Source organism: Pseudonaja textilis, chromosome 9 (genome assembly GCF_049901715.1).
Source record: "Pseudonaja textilis isolate UNSWEBS1 chromosome 9, rPseTex1.2, whole genome shotgun sequence".
In the NCBI taxonomy this organism is placed as follows: Eukaryota; Metazoa; Chordata; class Lepidosauria; order Squamata; family Elapidae; genus Pseudonaja; species Pseudonaja textilis.
This window is the reverse complement of record NC_141998.1, coordinates 10,298,004-10,314,508: the sequence shown is the minus strand read 5'-3', so window position 1 is coordinate 10,314,508 and position 16,505 is coordinate 10,298,004. Positions and strand designations below refer to the sequence as shown.

General features: G+C 41.8%; 2 protein-coding genes across 4 annotated transcripts in view; one reads left to right on the top strand and one right to left on the bottom strand.

The window, feature by feature from the left end:
* DDHD2 (DDHD domain containing 2) overlaps positions 1–6,848 on the top strand; it is a 27,718-nt gene extending 20,870 nt beyond the window's left edge. For both annotated transcript variants that reach the window (XM_087938888.1, XM_026717234.2), the window contains 4 exons: positions 1,497–1,670; positions 2,337–2,499; positions 3,069–3,190; positions 3,406–6,848. In XM_087938888.1, the coding sequence (XP_087795014.1) occupies positions 1,497–1,670; positions 2,337–2,499; positions 3,069–3,150 (419 nt within the window). In that variant the 3' untranslated portion in view covers positions 3,151–3,190; positions 3,406–6,848. The remainder of the gene's footprint in view (positions 1–1,496; positions 1,671–2,336; positions 2,500–3,068; positions 3,191–3,405) is intronic.
* On the bottom strand, positions 6,402–16,505 carry PLPP5 (phospholipid phosphatase 5). 2 transcript variants are annotated; one of them, XM_087938889.1, is made up of 7 exons: positions 15,217–16,505; positions 14,549–14,657; positions 13,506–13,596; positions 12,977–13,040; positions 11,886–12,010; positions 8,199–8,369; positions 6,402–7,234 (listed from the first exon to the last, which is right to left on the bottom strand). In XM_087938889.1, the coding sequence occupies exons 1-7, from the start codon at positions 15,297–15,299 to the stop codon at positions 7,065–7,067; spliced, it is 813 nt and encodes a 270-aa protein (XP_087795015.1). In that variant the 5' UTR covers positions 15,300–16,505; the 3' UTR covers positions 6,402–7,064. The 2 variants fall into 2 exon arrangements, with proteins under 2 accessions (XP_087795015.1, XP_026573023.1); XM_026717238.2 differs by having other exon boundaries at positions 16,400–16,505.

The following is a 16,505-nucleotide window of genomic DNA, read 5'->3' as shown; positions in this document are numbered from 1 at the left end:
ATTGTGATGATTATGGCTTACAGCTCATAAAAACCCCAAATCCACAATCTCAGAAAATTAGAATATTGCATGCAATCAATAAAACAAGGATTGTACATAGAACAATATTGGACCTCTGAAAAGTATAAGCATGCAGATGTACCCTTTTGCAGCAATTACTGCCTCAATGCGGCATGGCATAGAAGCTATCAGCCTGTGGCACTGCTGAGGTGTTATGGAAGACCAGGATGCTTCAATAGTGGCCTTTACCTCTTCTGCATTGTTCGGTCTCATGTCTCTCATCTTTCTCTTGGCAATGCCCCATAGATTCTCTATGAGGTTCAGGTCAGGCGAGTTTGCTAGCCAATCAAGCACAGTAATCCCACGGTCATTGAACCAGGTTTTGGTGCTTTTGGCAGTGTGGACAGATGCCAAGTCCTGCTGAAAAATGAAGTCAGCATCCCCATAAAGCTCATCTGTGGAAGGAAGCATGAAGTGCTCCAAAATCTCCTGGTAGATGGCTGCGTTGACCCTGGACTTAATGAAACACAGTGGACCAACACCAGCAGATGACATGGCTCCCCAAATCAACACAGACTGTGGAAACTTCACACTGGACTTCAAGCATCTTGCAGTGTGTGCCTCTCCATTCTTCCTCCGGACTCTGGGTCCTTGGTTTCCAAATGAGATGCGAAAGTTGCTCTCATCAGAAAAGAGGACTTTGGACTACTGAGCAACAGACCAGTTCTGTTTTTCTTTAGCCCAAGTAAGATGCTTTTGACGTTGTTGTTCAGGAGTGGCTTGACAAGAGGAATACGACATTTGAAGCCCATGTCCAGGATCCGTCTGTGTGTGGTGGCTCTTGATGCACTGACTCCAGCCTCAGTCCACTCCTTGTGAAAGTCCCCAACACTTTTGAATGGCCTTTTCCTGACAATCATCTCCAGGCTGCGGTCATCCCTGCTGCTTGTGCACCTTTTTCTTCCAGTTTTCCCTTCCACATAACTTTCTATTAATGTGCTTTGATACAGCACTTTGGGAACATCCAACTTCTTTTGCAATTACCGTTTGAGGCTTTCCCTCCTTATGGAGGGTGTCAGTGATGGTTTTCTGCACAACTGTCAGGTCAGCAGTCTTTCCCATGATTGTGATTCCTACTGAACCAGACTGAGAGACCATTTAAAGGCTCAGGAACCCTTTGCAGGTGTTATGGCTTCATTAGCTGATTAGAGTGGGACACTTTGAGCCTAGAGTATTGAACCTTTTCACAATATTCTAATTTTCTGAGATTGTGGATTTGGGGGTTTTCATGAGCTATAATCCATAGTCATCTCAATTATGACAAATCATGGCTTGAACTATCTTGCTTTGCATGTAATGAGTCCATCTCATATATTAGTTTCACCTTTTAAGTTGCATTACTGAAATAAATGAACTTCTTGCACAATATTCTAATTTTTCAAGTATGCAATCTTGTCTTTTTTTCTGGTTTTGATTTTTTTTCTTTATTTTTCCAGAATTGAAGGAAGGCCTCACTCGGATGAGCATGGACCTGAAAAATAACTTGCTGGGCTCCTTGAGGACTGCTTGGCAGTCCTTTACCAGAACATCATTTCCAGCTGTGGAGGCAGGAGCCACCGGAGATGTGGAACAGGAGTCAGAAGCTGAACCCAGCATGGAGAAGCCACCTGGTTGGTTTAAAGCCTAGGTTTAAATTATGGTTTGCACACTCAGAGTTTGCTCACCTTTGGTGTGCAAAAGAACACATTTTGTGTTGCTTTGGGCTCAGGCTTCCCATTTATAAAATTCCCATTGTCATAAAGATTTGGGATCAATAGTGCAGAATGAATATGTGGATACAGTGGTTTGTATTTGAGAGATTCTGAGTTGCCTGAAGGCCTCCTTGGTACCAGGTAAGAGCTCCTTCTGCTCTATTGAGTGAAGAGAGAGCTGGCCTCTGGACTGAATTGGGCAGTTTCCAGGGCTCGGCACAGAGCACTGTAACTCTTCAACTAGAATTGCTATCCAAGTACTTGTGGGCAAGAGTTGCCACTTCTTTTTAATATTGTCTGAAGAAAGTTATTTTGAGAATATGCAAGGGCCTCCAAACCTGGCAACTTTAAGACTTGTGGATTTCAGCTCCCAGGATTCTGGTTTAGGAGTTCAACTCCCATGGATGGATGAGAAATTCTGGGAGCTGAAGTCCATGACTCTTAAAACTTGCCATGTTTGGAGATCTCTATAAGACTGAGCTGCCACCATTATCTTAGGCAGGAAAATTAAGGCTGGTCTTAGCTTATCTGGCCTGTTCACTTATTGCAAGTGTGTTGATTCAGTTTTCCTCCATTTGAATACAGAGGAGAAACCAGAGGAACCAACCACATCAGCAAAAGAGGATCTGCCTCCAGTTAATGTGGGGCTGCTGAACGGGGGCCATCGCATTGACTACGTGCTTCAAGAGAAACCCATTGAAAGCTTTAATGAATATTTATTTGCACTGCAAGGCCATTTATGCTACTGGTAAGCTCTGTCTACTGGGCTAATCCTGATCTGGTACCCAACAGTTTTGCTGGGTGGGGGCTGTCATCAAATACCTTTGACCCAGGATATTGATCTGGTCTTCCACTAAGTGTGCAAGTTTGGGAAGGACGCACATGTAGCCAGGAAGGAAGGGTAGGATACCAGCCTAGCAATCTAGATCAGCTAACTCAACCCTTCCAGCCAGATGGCTTTCTCATCTATATTGTCATGCAAGGTGGCAGTTGAAGAAGACTGTATTGTCTCTCATCTTCTCCATCATTCCTATTCTTCTCCAAGAGGCTCATAACTATGTATCTCCTTCCTTTGTATTGTGTTGTTTTAATTGCTGAGGTGGAAGTTAGGCTTATGCCCAGTTTTTACTTTTTCACATTTAGTTTCAAATTGTATACAGATGGGATAAACATGATGTCCTGAATTGAATTTAGTTAACTATATGCATTACAGCTAGGATTCTAAGTATGTGAAATATATATACATCAAAATTTTGCTAGTGTGTAATCAATAATGAATAGTTGTTTCTTTTTCCTTTTTTCTATCCCTCCTTCTAGGGAGTCAGAAGACACAGTATTATTGTTGTTGAAAGAGATTTATCAAACAAAGGGCATCAGCATGGATCAGCCCCTTTTGTAGAGACAAACTGACCAGCTGCACAACTCTGGATACCAAATATGTAAGTCTGTTTTTTTTATTTGAGGCCAGTTAGCTCCAGCTACCGTTTGAGAAAAAGATAAAAAGCAATTGAAGATTTAGAAATTATCCTGCTGTGTATATTGTATGTCTTCTATTAATTTTTTCCTTGAATTAGATCCTCTTCAAGATCAGCTGCCTTCAATGAAAAGCTAACCTAACATGGCTGATGTACCATGTTGTTTCTTTGTTTTACAGATCTCCTGTCACCTTCCTCCTCTTTTGTCTGATGTGCCCAGCATGCTTCCTCCTCTTAGTCTGGAACTCTGGAAAATTCAGTATCCTATTCAGGGATAGTAGTGACCATTGAGATCCTGTCAAGACTCCTGGTATATTCAGGCCCTTGTGAATTAACCGAACTGCATTTTCTGTCTACAGCCAGTGTGTCTTTAGATCCAGTGCAATACCAGTTGTGTCACCTTCAGTTTATGCACTAGTCAAGACTTGAAATTGGTGCTAGAATTTCACATCTTGTCTCCATTAGAAAAAACCTCAAGATGAGTGATGGACAGTGAAGGATTTTGACTTTTAGAAGCACTTCTGAGGTCATACCGAGTGTTCAGCATTACATGTCCCATTGTTTGTGGGGAGTTCATTTTTGTTTTGTCTTCTCTTATTGCTGCTGCTGATTTACTCAAAGGGTTCAAGGTCAAAGCGAAAAGCTGGGCAAGCTAAGTCCCATTCTTCTCTGAAATAAGTATGATGATGCCAGCAGTAGCAATTGTATCATTCTACTTTTCTAAAGTATAACTACTTACCTGGGAAGGAACTGGCAAAGCTTGTAAATTTGATCTTGTTCACAACGATCAGAATATGGATGAGTGATTCCTCTCCATAATGTAAACAGTGTTGTAGAAGCTGTGTGTTTACATTCTGACGTGGGAGGTGCCAAACTTCATACAAGCAGCAGCTTGATATGTCCTTGTTTCAATGCATGCAATTGGGTTCTTGAAAGCATCTGAAGAATGAGCTCACTTCCTAAACCTCTACCCAGTTATTGGATTGTTTCTTCAAGCACCAGATGAGGGCAGCTCTATACTGGCAATTTTACTTGGGAGCTCAGGGTGATTGGCTGACCATTTGGACAGACAGTTCACATTGATAGTTTAGTCTGCCAGAGTGTAAATTCAATGCATGTCTCAATATAATCTTGGCTGGCTAGTTGTGGAACACACCTGTGATTTCATGGTGTATGTATGTTGGGCCATGCAACTGTTACATGACCATTTTTTTTTTTTTTGGTCATGAAGTGGTCAATTGCTTTTCACTTATCTCACATTCTGCAAAATTTCTCTTTTCAAGAAAGTCTTGGCCAAGGGAGCAGCAAGCAGCCTGTTTACAAGTAAGATGTGATCACGCTATTGCTACATGTCTGTTCACCTTGCGTATTCCAATTCTGTGCCGGATACTTAGTTGTTCTCGTTATGTTTGCACTATTATTGCATCATTGAATTTTCCAGCCTCTCATGCTACACTTGTGGTTGAACAGAATGCCATTTGACACGACCAAATTTTCACAATTGGAGTATCAATAGGAAAAATCAAGCAGTTGGAAGTTAATGCACTTTGTAAAATATTACCTTTTTAAAAAAAAGTTATTTAACTCTTTTCCAGCAGCTGTCTGCCTTTGGTGAATTTATTGATCTTTGCAAGCAGAACCCTGACTGACAGTTAGGCCTCTTTATCTTCTAATAAGCACAGTTGTTAAATCATTAGGATTGACTTCTTATACAGTAATCTTAGTGATCCCAAGTGGTTTTATCTTGTTATGGTAGTTAGATCATCATCCATAGATTGGCTGTTCATTGGTTGTTCAAATGAGATTTAAGGATGTATAGGATTAATCTCACAATGCAACCACAGATATCTTTAAAAAATACCCAAGTGCTGTTATGCTGCACAAGTTTGGTTATTCTGTAAAACTTTGCAATTGTTATACCTATCTATGGTAGAAAAACGTTTCAGCCTAGACTGTCTTAATAGTAATCTGCTGTACAGTATGAATAGTATAAAAAAAATCAATAATCATAATTTCTGATGTTAGAATAGCAATTTCACATGAAAACAGCAGCATCCAATGACCCCAAGATTAAAAACAAAGCACATGGGTAATGACATGGATAAATTGAACTTTGGGTCTTTCTCCAGCTAAGGAAATACCTTTGAAAATGGGAGTTTGTTATAGTTGGATAAATGCACAAAACTGCAAGCTGAGTACTAATTGAGGGACCAAGAAGTAACAAATTAGTTATGAGCTATAAAACATTGATCCATTGCACAGAAATTCCACCACAATCAACAAAATGTATTGTGGTGCGAGTATTGATGGGAATTAAATAGACTCTAAAAAATGCTTTCTTTTAGGAAAGTTCTTACCTATTTATCTTTAACCAGGAGTGCAAAATATATTGACTGTAAGAACCCCTAAACCCTTTTGGGGATAGCTGAATATTGCCCACTATTGCTAGAGTAGTGGTTTAGGAAGGGACATGATAGCTCAGCAGTTAAACACGCCAAGCTTGTCAGTTGGAGAGCTAACAATCCAGGTTCAAGACCTAAGCTCCATGCAACAGCTCCCATTACTTGGCCCAGCTTCTGCCAATCTAACAGGTCACAAGTATGCAAATGCAAGTAGATAACTAGATACCACTTCAATGGGAAGCCAACAGCATTCTGTGGGCCTTGGCATCTAGTCATTCTGGCCACAACACTGTGGCTCCCTCCATCAAGAAAAAGATGAGCACTGTGCTCTAAAGTTGGACATGAACTCACAGGGAAATCTTTAATTTTTAGTGGTTTAGGAACAGCAGTGGTGTGAAGCCATAGTTTAACTCATTAAAAATCCCCCTAAAAGAAGCAAGGCTAAAAATAGAAGTGTGTAGTCTTGCGAACTTTGAGTCATCACACTATTTTAAATCAATACCAATTTGCACTGCTGAGAATCAAACTTTTTGCAGAGCAGTGCAATGGTAGAGGATGCAAAACTAAGAATACTGCCATAAATATAGAAAAACTGCACAAATCTTGAATGAACAGCAAGGAGGGAACCTGGCAGAACAAATATATGCAGTTAATATAATTAGTCTCCTAGATTTAATTTTGACTCCTTAAATATTACACCTCAGTGGCAAATGTTGGAGACTCCTGATTCCTTTGTAATTAAGAGTAGCAGAAAAATGGCCAATGCATGGGTCTGGATTTAGGGCATCTATCTTTATACCTGTTTCAATGCATGTCAATGTCCTTGGTGAATGGTTGAGTTACTGCTCTGTTTTGAAAGGACTGGTGTGTTGTTGCACAAAATCACTGAATCCTGAAATACTTTACCACCACCCCCGTGCTGCTATTTTAAGGCAGAATTTTGGGGAGAAAACTATTACAATTGTACCCATCTGTCTTTGGATGGACAGGAATGTTCCCTGGGCATCATGGGAAAAGATGTCAGACCTCTCCTGTAATACATAGGTCAAGACTGCACACTGAGATCATGTGACATCTATTTATAGGCATTTAAACTCAAGAGCAATGAGGGAATGGACTAGAGACTCCTTTTGTTGCTCTGTTGTGATCAGATGAGGAATGGTTCAATATTGCCAGGAATGAGTTGGCCACAAAAAAATAAATCTTCCCAAACTCTGCAATTTTGCTGTCCTGGAAAATATTCACTCTCTCAGCCACATATGCGTGATGAAGGGGAAGAAGTAGAGGCCCTGAGTTTCAATCAGGCTGGTATACTTTGGACAACGATGCTTCTCCCCCTACCACCTCCTGGCCATTGAGCAAAGCAGAACATGGATGATTAAGCTCTCTTTCCCCCCCTCGAGTCTGCAAATACAGAAAGGAAGCCCCTGAGTCCTTCATACATCTAGGTTGAAACCAGAAAGTGTCAGCTTTTGCCTCTCTGGAGAAGATAGCCTGGATACATGCTGCAGAGGCTGATGGCATTTGGGGTCCGTCAGTGGAGGGTAATACTGTCTGTAGCAGAGATAGGCAAAGGTGAAACCCATTCCAGAGCCAACCAGCACATCTTAAAAGGAACAAAAGAATACAAAGATCAATATCTAACACATTGGATATCAACCCATGCTAAGCTTTGGTAGCCAGCAATGGTCTTAATTTTGCACAGGGGCCATGCTACCAAGGAAGGCAGAGTTGGCTGGGATTTTTTCAACTGCTAAGAGGCTGCAAGATTTGGTTTGGAAATTGATTTATCCTCTTTTAGGGTTTGGGTAGTGCAGTGGCTTAGTGGTTAAGACCCTGGGCTTGTCAGCTGGAAAGCTGGGAGCCAAGATTCAAGACCCGAGTGCCATGTTACAGGGTGAGCTCCCGTCCTTGGCCCAGTTCCTGCCAACCTAGCAGTTCGAAAGTATGCAAATGTGAATTGATAAATAGGTACAATTTCAGTGGGAAGGTAACAACATTCCTTGAGGTCATGCTGGCCACATGACTGCAGAAATGTCTTTGCACAGTGCTACCTCAATGGCTTTGACTCCTTTTAGGGTTTACATGCTACTCCCAACTCAAACAGTCATACAATAACAATTTAGACCATTAAGATTTGCAGCAGCATCAGATATTTGCACTGAAATTTGCCATTCCATTACAACCAGAGGTGGTGGTGGCCTCATGAGTTTTGGCAGAAAAAGATGCCACTCCCTCCATTCCTTTCTTTACAGCAGAGATGTACAAGCTAAAGACTCCAAAGCCATCAGCACCTCCACCAAAGCCCAGGCTTCAAAAACAATTTCATCATAGGACAGAAAGGGAAAGTTATTAGATGCCCCAATGGAGAATGGCCTTATGACTCTTATTCCATTTGAATTAAATAGAGATGTATGGAGTTTCTTTTGTTCACCCAATGAAGCTCAAGAACATGGCTCTTGGCCAAAATATAAGCAATGTTGGGCTTTTGACTAATGGGGCAAGGAAACAGACTTGTATGTAATAGAAAAATCGTCTTTCCCACATACGTACACACACTTTTCCCTCACCTTGCCAGTGATGTTTGTAATCACACATATGGGACAAGGCAATGAGCATGGCAATGAAGAGGGGTCCCCAGAAGGCGCAGAGGTGCCAGGATTGGCCCCGACCACCAGGTGCAAAGCAATGCAGCTTCCCTGCAATGTAGAAGGAGCCAAAAGCAAACCCAGCAAAGACAACTGGAAAACATAAAAGATCCCTTATGAGATCCAGCAGTGCAAATGGCCATCACTATCTGTAGCTAGAAATACAAGGGATCCAAAGAAGAAATCTCTGCTTTTCTCAAATAGAAATGTGGAATAGACATAGATGTGGGAGAACGAGTGGCAGAACCTGGGGGTGGAGTTAAAAGAAGGTTCAGCCAAAAATCCCAACATAGTCACAAACTAAATCCAACCTCCCTTGAATTCTGTTGATCCTTATTTAGCTCCTAGCAGTTCATTGAGAAGATTCCTGTGTGTAGGCATGATTAGCAATAAATCTGTTTAATTGGACCTTCCCACGGTCCTGAGCTTTCATACCTCACAACAATGCTGTTAAGAGCTGCCCTAAACCAAAAAGAAAGTCACATCCTTTCAGCTACTCCCAAGTGATGCAACACTGCTCCTCCCAAACAAGCAAACAAAACAATTGACATAAATTAAAAATAAAAGAATGGGAGTTGAATACAGTAATTGAAGGAAATGAGAGATTTATCAATGTTACAGTGGGTAAATTGCAATTAGGTCCAATATCTTCTGACCACAATAGATAAGAGTGTACTTTTCTGCTGGTGCCAATTGAAATAGTTTGCAATTAAGAAGGTTTATCAATTCTATTCTCCAAGAATGACAGATTGGGCAAACCAGGAGGATAGTTCTGACTGTTTCAGTGTTAGTATCAGACCAGTTAAATGATCAATCTTGGAAGGGAATGTTTTGTTCTTTTCAAACAATTCTATACAAGTAAAGGAAAGGATCTACTGAATTAAATACAATTTACTGTCAGATCAGGCAAGCAGGACTACAATCCTGGTTGTTTTTCAATGTTAATGCAATTAAAGAAGGAGAGAACCATATATAGCCCTACCGATGTTGGAACCTGCCCTCCACTCTTGCCTAGCTAGTTGAGAGGGAATATACATGTACGCATACATACATACATACATTCCTTACTTATAAAATACACTGCTCAAAAAAATAAAAAAGGAAACACAAAAATAAGACATCCTAGATGTAAATGAATGAAATAATCTTATTGACAACAAAATCACACAAAAATTATCAATGGAAATCAAATTTAGCAACCCATGGAGGTCTGGATTTGGAGTTACACACAAAATTAAAGTGGAAAAAAACACTACAGGATGGTCCAACTTTGATGTATTGTCCTTAAAACAAGTCAAAGTGAGGCTCAGTAGTGTGTGGCCTCCATGTGCCTGTATGACCTCCTTACAACACCTGGGCATGCTCCTGATGAGGTGGCGGATGGTCTCCTGAGGGATCTCCTCCCACACCTGGACTAAAGCATCCCCCAACTCCTGGACAGTCTGTGATGCAACGTAGCACTGGTGGATGGAGCGAATCATGATGTCCCAGATGTGCTCAATTGGATTCAGGTCTGGGGAACGGGTGGACCAGTCCATAGCATCAATGCCTTCGTCTTGCAGGAACTACTAACACACTCCAGCCACATGAGGTCTAGCATTGTCATGCATTAGGAGGAACCCAGGGCCAACACCAGCATATGGTCTCACAAGGGGTCTGAGGATCTCATCTCGGTACCTAATGGCAGTCTGGCTACCTCTGGCGAGCACATGGAGGGCTGTACGCCCCCCCCTAAAGAAATGCCACCCCATACGATTACTGACCCACTGCCAAACTGGTCATGCTGGAGGATGTTGCAGGCAGCAGAATGTTCTCCATGGTGTCTCCAGACCCTGTCACATCTGTCCCATGTGCTCAGTGTGAACCTGCTTTCATCTGTGAAGAGCACAGGGTGCCAGTGGCGAATTTGCCAATCTTGGTGTTCTCTGGCAAATGCCAAACGTCCTGCACGGTGTTGGGCTGTAAGAACAACCCCCACCTGTGGACATCAGGCCCTCATACCACCCTCATGGAGTCTGTTTCTGACCGTTTGAGCATCCACATGCACATTTGTGACCCGCTGGAGGTCATTTTGCAGGGCTCTGGCAGTGCTCCTCCTGTCCCTCCTTGCACAAAGGCAGAGGTAGCGGTCCTGATGCTGGGTTGTTGCCCTCCTACAGCCTCCTCCACGTCTCCTGATGTATTGGCCTGTCTCCTGGTAGTGCCTCCATGCTCTGGACACTACGCTGACAGACACAGCAAACCTTCTTGCCACAGCTCGCATTGATGTGCCATCCTGGATGAGCTGCACTACCTGAGCCACTTGTGTGGATTGTAAACTCCGTCTCATGCTACCACTAGAGTGAAAGCACTGCCAGCATTCAAAAGTGACCAAACCATCAGCCAGAAAGCATAGGAACTGAGAAGTGGTCTGTGGTCACCACCTGCAGAACCACTCCTTTATTAGGGATGTCTTGCTAACTGCCTATGCTTTCCACCTGTTGTCCATTCCATTTGCACAACAGCATGTGAAATTGATTGTCAATCAGTGTTGCTACCTAAGTGGGCAGATTGATTTCACAGAAGTGTGATTGACTTGGAGTTACATTGTTTTTTTTAACCCCTTTATTTTTTTGAGCAGTGTACTTTTGGTTTGATTAAAAAAAAACCCATAAATATGCAATGAAAGATGCCACTGCTTATTAAATTGAATAACAACAAAAAAAGGTACTTCTCTCCTTGAATTAAAAAAAAAATTCAGGCAGGAATGGTATCTTTTCCAAAGAACAAAACTGAATAGAATTCAGAAAATTTCCTTTGCCTGCAGCACTTAGACTGCACCGTAAGCAACTCAAATATAGCAAGGATGCTTGGTAAGACGTATATAATGTATGTATGCAAACTGCAGATCTAGAAGTAGAGACAAAATGGCGTATCTTTAATATATGATTTTTTTTTCTGACAGAAGCAATGAATAAATGAGAGGTGGGCAACGTAAAAAAAATACTGAGGCTGTTGTATGTATCCCTACAATAAGATGCTTCAGTGAGCACATATGCATAATGGAACATTCACACAGAGGGACAAATCACATGAATAATACTCTATAGATTGTAAGACAGTTCATAAAGAATGGTTATCTCATAGGACCTAATAACATTTAAATGAAGCCCAAGGGGAGAGAAATACATTCATAACCACTGCAACTTCTATTTCCTTTTAATATCTGCTTAGGCTTTTCTTGGATTCCTAGACCAATTCTGTGAACTGAACTGCAATATTTTGAAAAATGATTTTATGCCACATTAGATTGGGACATAGTACATAGTACATACATCATATATCATAGTAAAGACCCTTAAGCAATGTGTTGTGTTTAAAGTTAAATATGCAAACCCAACCATTCTGACTGATAGTTTTTGGCTAAATGTGTTGGGTACAGCCAACCAAAAGTGGTTTATTCAATGAATTGTGGTTATTCAAGCCATGTCTTAGCACAATATATGAACCAATTCAATATGGTTCCTCAAAACAAAAGTTCTTGGAAAGGGTAATTAAATGTCCCCAAACTAGCCATAATACTATTGCCAGTTCTCTAAGGGCAGTTCTCACAGGAAAAAAAATACTCACACGAGGAATATCCACTAGGGAAGCTCTTGCGCCCTTCAATCACTACTTGTGCATCTCCTGTGCACAAGAACTGATCAGTTGCCCGTCCATCTGGAAAGCAGCGGTAGAAGAAATCGGGCCGAGGCCTTGAAGAGAAGTGTAGGTCAAAGTTTCTCAACTTCAGGAAGATGGAGAAGAGCTGAGGCAAAGAGCTAACCCGAATCTCCAATGTTGCTGTGACAGGTCTAGACTCTATTGTGGTACCTACAAATACCTCACTCCATATCCAATATCCCCTATTTGACTTCTATATTGTGAGATCATCTCTCTCTTCTCATCAGAGCTTGAGCTGTTGTAGATGTGATTCTCCCCAAATATTATCCTTTACAATAGGGCTGTAAGAGGGGATGATTGACTTAAGACTTCACTGTGATGTCTATAGCTGAGTAGGGCCTAGAACTTAAGATGTCCAGTCCAATATCTTAATTAAAGCATTAATAGCTATAAATACCATAAAAACAGATCAGCTAGATACTCCTGTCCTCTCCACTAGGCTTGTTGGTCTTCTGAAAGAGAAGGAAATCCCATGACATCCCTTCCTCTGTGTGGAAGAAGGGAAATCTTTTCTCTATCAGTGGCCCCTTTTTTAAGGGAGGAAGGAAGTGGATGGAAAAATAAGGATTAAGGAAAGGAGAGAAGAAGGTAACTTCATGCACTTGATGAGAAAGCTCCATAACTTGCCTATCAAGGAAAGTATCCAGTGATACTTTTAACTTGGATTGCCGAAAGGAAAAATTATGGAGTGATGGAGCAAATAAGACTGTCTCCAAAAGTGGGATGGAGACACCAATGGGAGAAAAATGATATTTTTCAACATATTCTTTGGACGATACCTTTAGAAAGAAATACAAGGGAACATTTCCGCTGTTTCTTATGTAACATTACAGGAAGTGTTCAAACTTAAATAATTGCTCTTCCATATTGCCATCTGGTTTCTTCCACTTCATTTCTGGCCCTCTCACATTACTATCTCAGAATATCAGTCCTGCCTAGAAGCAACCAGAGGGGAAAATGCTAGCTCTTTCTCTAAAATTGCCAGAAAAGAACCTTACCTGCCCACGGCCAGCTTTACAACATTGGTGAAGATACCATTCAGGGCAAGTGCCAAGCTAATAGCTGAACCAAAGAAAAACAAAGCAATTCCAGTTTAGATCCCCAAGGGAAACAACTGGACAGAAATACAAGTACAATACCTTTAAAGCAATGCAGCTCAATAGGTCTCAACAGTCAATTTGTTTTGTATGGGAAATCCAAATTTGGGGTTGCCATGAATAAGCAGCTTGCCATGTCCTATCAGCAAGTCTGGTAAGGAAACTAGAATCACCCTCCATAAGTTTTTATTGAAATATTCATTCATTCATTCATTCATTCACTCACTCACTCATTCTAGATTGCCCATCTCCCTCAAAGAGGGATAGATGCAGATGGAATCCTGGTTTATTGTTCCCAACATTAAGGTGACAACAAACTTCTCATCTCTTCCCTACAATAGGACAAATTTGACACAATGAACCTACTGCCTTATTCAGCAATTTAATGCAACCCCCAACTTTCTGCAAACATCATCCCCCCTGTGCTCACCCAAGCATGCTTCCCGGGTATCTTCTTTGCCAGCTTTCATGAAGAATTTGGCCAGGAAAATTAAGACCAAAGGAGACACAAAGGAAATGAACTGCAACAAGAGGATCAAGATTCAGATAAGTGTTACATTTACAAAAGCAAAACAAAGCTGCACAAATGATTTAAAAAAAGACATTGGGACATTTCTTAGCTTTAAAACAGGATTGTACCACCTTTTACATAGAAGAGGATTCATTTAAGCTCTTTGGATGCTTGCTGGGAATTATGCTAAAATAACAGTTTTCAGAAAAATGGGCATTTCTGCCCCCCAAAATGAGAGCAAGCAATGTGCATAGGACTTCATTTGGATCAGTGTTTTTCAAGTTTGACAACTTTAAGGTGTATGGACTTCAACTCCCAGAATTCCCCAGGCAGTAGAGAATTCTGGGAGTTGGGAATCCATACATCTTAAAGCTCTGAAGTTTGAAAGACACAGATTTAGACTTAACAGACCCAGATGAACAAAAATAAACCACAGAAAAACAATTCCATGCCTCCCCAAAACACATGACATGTACTGGAAATTTTAGCCACCCCACCTTATACCACTCAGTTTCACTTTGTTCTGTCCAAAAATGCTATTTTTCTTTAAGGTTTGATTCTGGCTGACCCACCATTGTCCATCACCTTTTTTGCTCTGAAACAACAAAGATTTGATAATCTGGAAGCATGCAGCTACATGTTTTGAAGCTTACAGTGGCAGTCCTTTCAAAGCATGAAATAAAGGTTTTTAACCATAAGAAGAGTCTATTTTAATGTATGTGTGTGGGGGAAATAACTTTCTAATAGTAAAGATGGTTTCACAATGGAAAAAATTAACAAGGAAATTGGTATCCTTTTTCCAAGTCTCTTCAAACAGAGGCTACACAGCCATCTGGATTGGGGTGCTTTAATTTGGGTTTATTGCACTGAGCCAAAGTCTGGGCTTAATCGAAGCAAAGTTCTGCTTGCCAAGAAACAGGCATGCAAATAAAAGTTGAAGGGCGAATGGACAAAACACTTACAAATATAGACCTGGTGAGCACATGGTCAGACTCTATGTAGGGATTTTTGTAGAGCCACATTTCTTCAGGTTGGATGACTCGCTGGAAAGGTGGCAACACTTGAGTGAACCTAAAGAAAGTAGGATCCCAAAATGTTTGGCTCTGTAAGAATTATGGGCTTTCCATAGCAATTTACAGCACCACATTGCTCTTTCAGTTACATGAAATCATACAACCTTGGTCCATGAATACAATATATCTTAATCCCAGTATTTGTAAACATTTGTCTAGCCCTGGGCTGTAATAAAATATCTTTCTAATTCTATGTAATGCAGCACAGTTTGTCATCTCTTTAACCTTAACCCATCTTCCCCAGGGCGAAAATAAAGGATAATAGTAATAATAGTAATACCAACAGCATCATCTACCACATACTGAGCTATTGCAAGACAATCACTCAGACTGACTACAAACAGTCGCTCGGATAGTCCACTGGAATTTGTGTCACAACTACCATCTGCCTGTAGCAAAGAACTGGTGGGATCATAAGCCTGAAAAAGTGATCGAAAATGAGCATGCAAAACTACTGTGGGACTTCCGAATACAGACTGACAAAGTTTTGGAACATAATACCCCGGATATCACGATTGTGAAGAAGAAAAAAGTGTGGATCATCGACATTGCCATACCTGGTGACAGCAGAATCGTCGAGAAACTTGAAAAAGTCACCAGATAACAGGACTTGAGAATCGAACTGCAGAGACTCTGGCATAAACCAGTGCAGGTGGTTCCAGTGGTACTCAGCACACTGGATGCTGTGCCTAAAGACCTAGGCAAGCACTTAAAAAAATTGGCGCTGACAAGATCACCCTTGGTCAGCTGCAGAAGGCCACCTTACTGGGATCTGCTCACATAATCCGCTGATACATCACACAGTCCTAAACGCTTGGGAAGGGTTCGACTAATGATTTGTGATAGGAAACCCAGCATAGTTATCTCGTTTGCTGTGTATACTGTCATTTCTATGTATAATAATAATAATAATAATAATAATAATAATAATAATAATAATAATAATAATAATAATAATCCAAAAAACAGCACGCAAAGAAAAGGGAGAATGGTGGTTCTTATGACCAGATAGAACAAATTCCGGTTTGTCTTTCTCTTCTCTGAATCTCTTTGGGATGTGACTACATATAGAAAATGCAAGGCAGGTATCAGCTGTCTTTGATGGAGATTGACATATTTGTTCCAGGCATTTGAAATCCAAGCACTTCCTGGAGGCCTTTGGCCCAGGCAACCATTGTATCCTATGTCCCTGAGGTTAATTGCAACGCACCTCAGCCACCTAGTTCTAAGGATCACAACTAACAACATAAACCCTCTGCTGCTGGGAATTCTGGAACGAAGCCCCTCCCCCAGCGATCCTCTCCTCTGCCCCTCATTTGCAAGCTCCAAAAGAACAGGCCAGCATCTAGCACCAGCCTATGTATTCCCCGCGAGATGCCCAGCCTGACGCACAGCGCAAAATGCCACCAAACACTGCAGGTGCCTCCTTCTTTTGAGGGCCTTCAGCCCACAAAGGGCATGCCATTCGGCTCAGGCCAACTCCTAGCAACCAAGACGCCGAGAAGGCCGCCCCAGCTTTCCGAAAAGCCACGCAACTTCTTTGCAAGCCCGGAAAAGCTCCAGATGGAGAGGATGGCGAAAGGGGGAGGGAGACAGGAAGGCTGCCCGCTGGCATTCCGGTAAGGCGTGGGAATAGGAACCGTCCCCAAAGAAGAGGGAGAGCAACGCCCCTTCCCTTTTCTGCTCCTGCCTCGCGACCCCCACCGGAGACGGAGGCCCTCCCACTCCTCGGCCACTCACAAGAAGAGACCCAGCAGCAACGCGCGCACCCCCACTTCCAGCAGCAGGGCTAGCCCCGCGCGCGGGACCGGCCACATCCTACACTCCTGCTGCAGCTGCGAGCCAC

Excerpts from the sequence above, each read along its gene's own strand:
- PLPP5 (XM_087938889.1), bottom strand. The coding sequence starts at position 15,299 with ATGCCAGAGTCTCTGCAGTTCGATTCTCAAGTCCTGTTATCTGGTGAC. Across the intron at positions 13,041-13,505 it reads TACCCGGGAAGCATGCTTGG|CTATTAGCTTGGCACTTGCC; the intron begins GTGAGCACAGGG and ends TCTTTGGTTCAG. Across the intron at positions 12,011-12,976 it reads GTAAAGCTGGCCGTGGGCAG|GCCTCGGCCCGATTTCTTCT; the intron begins GTAAGGTTCTTT and ends CTTCTCTTCAAG.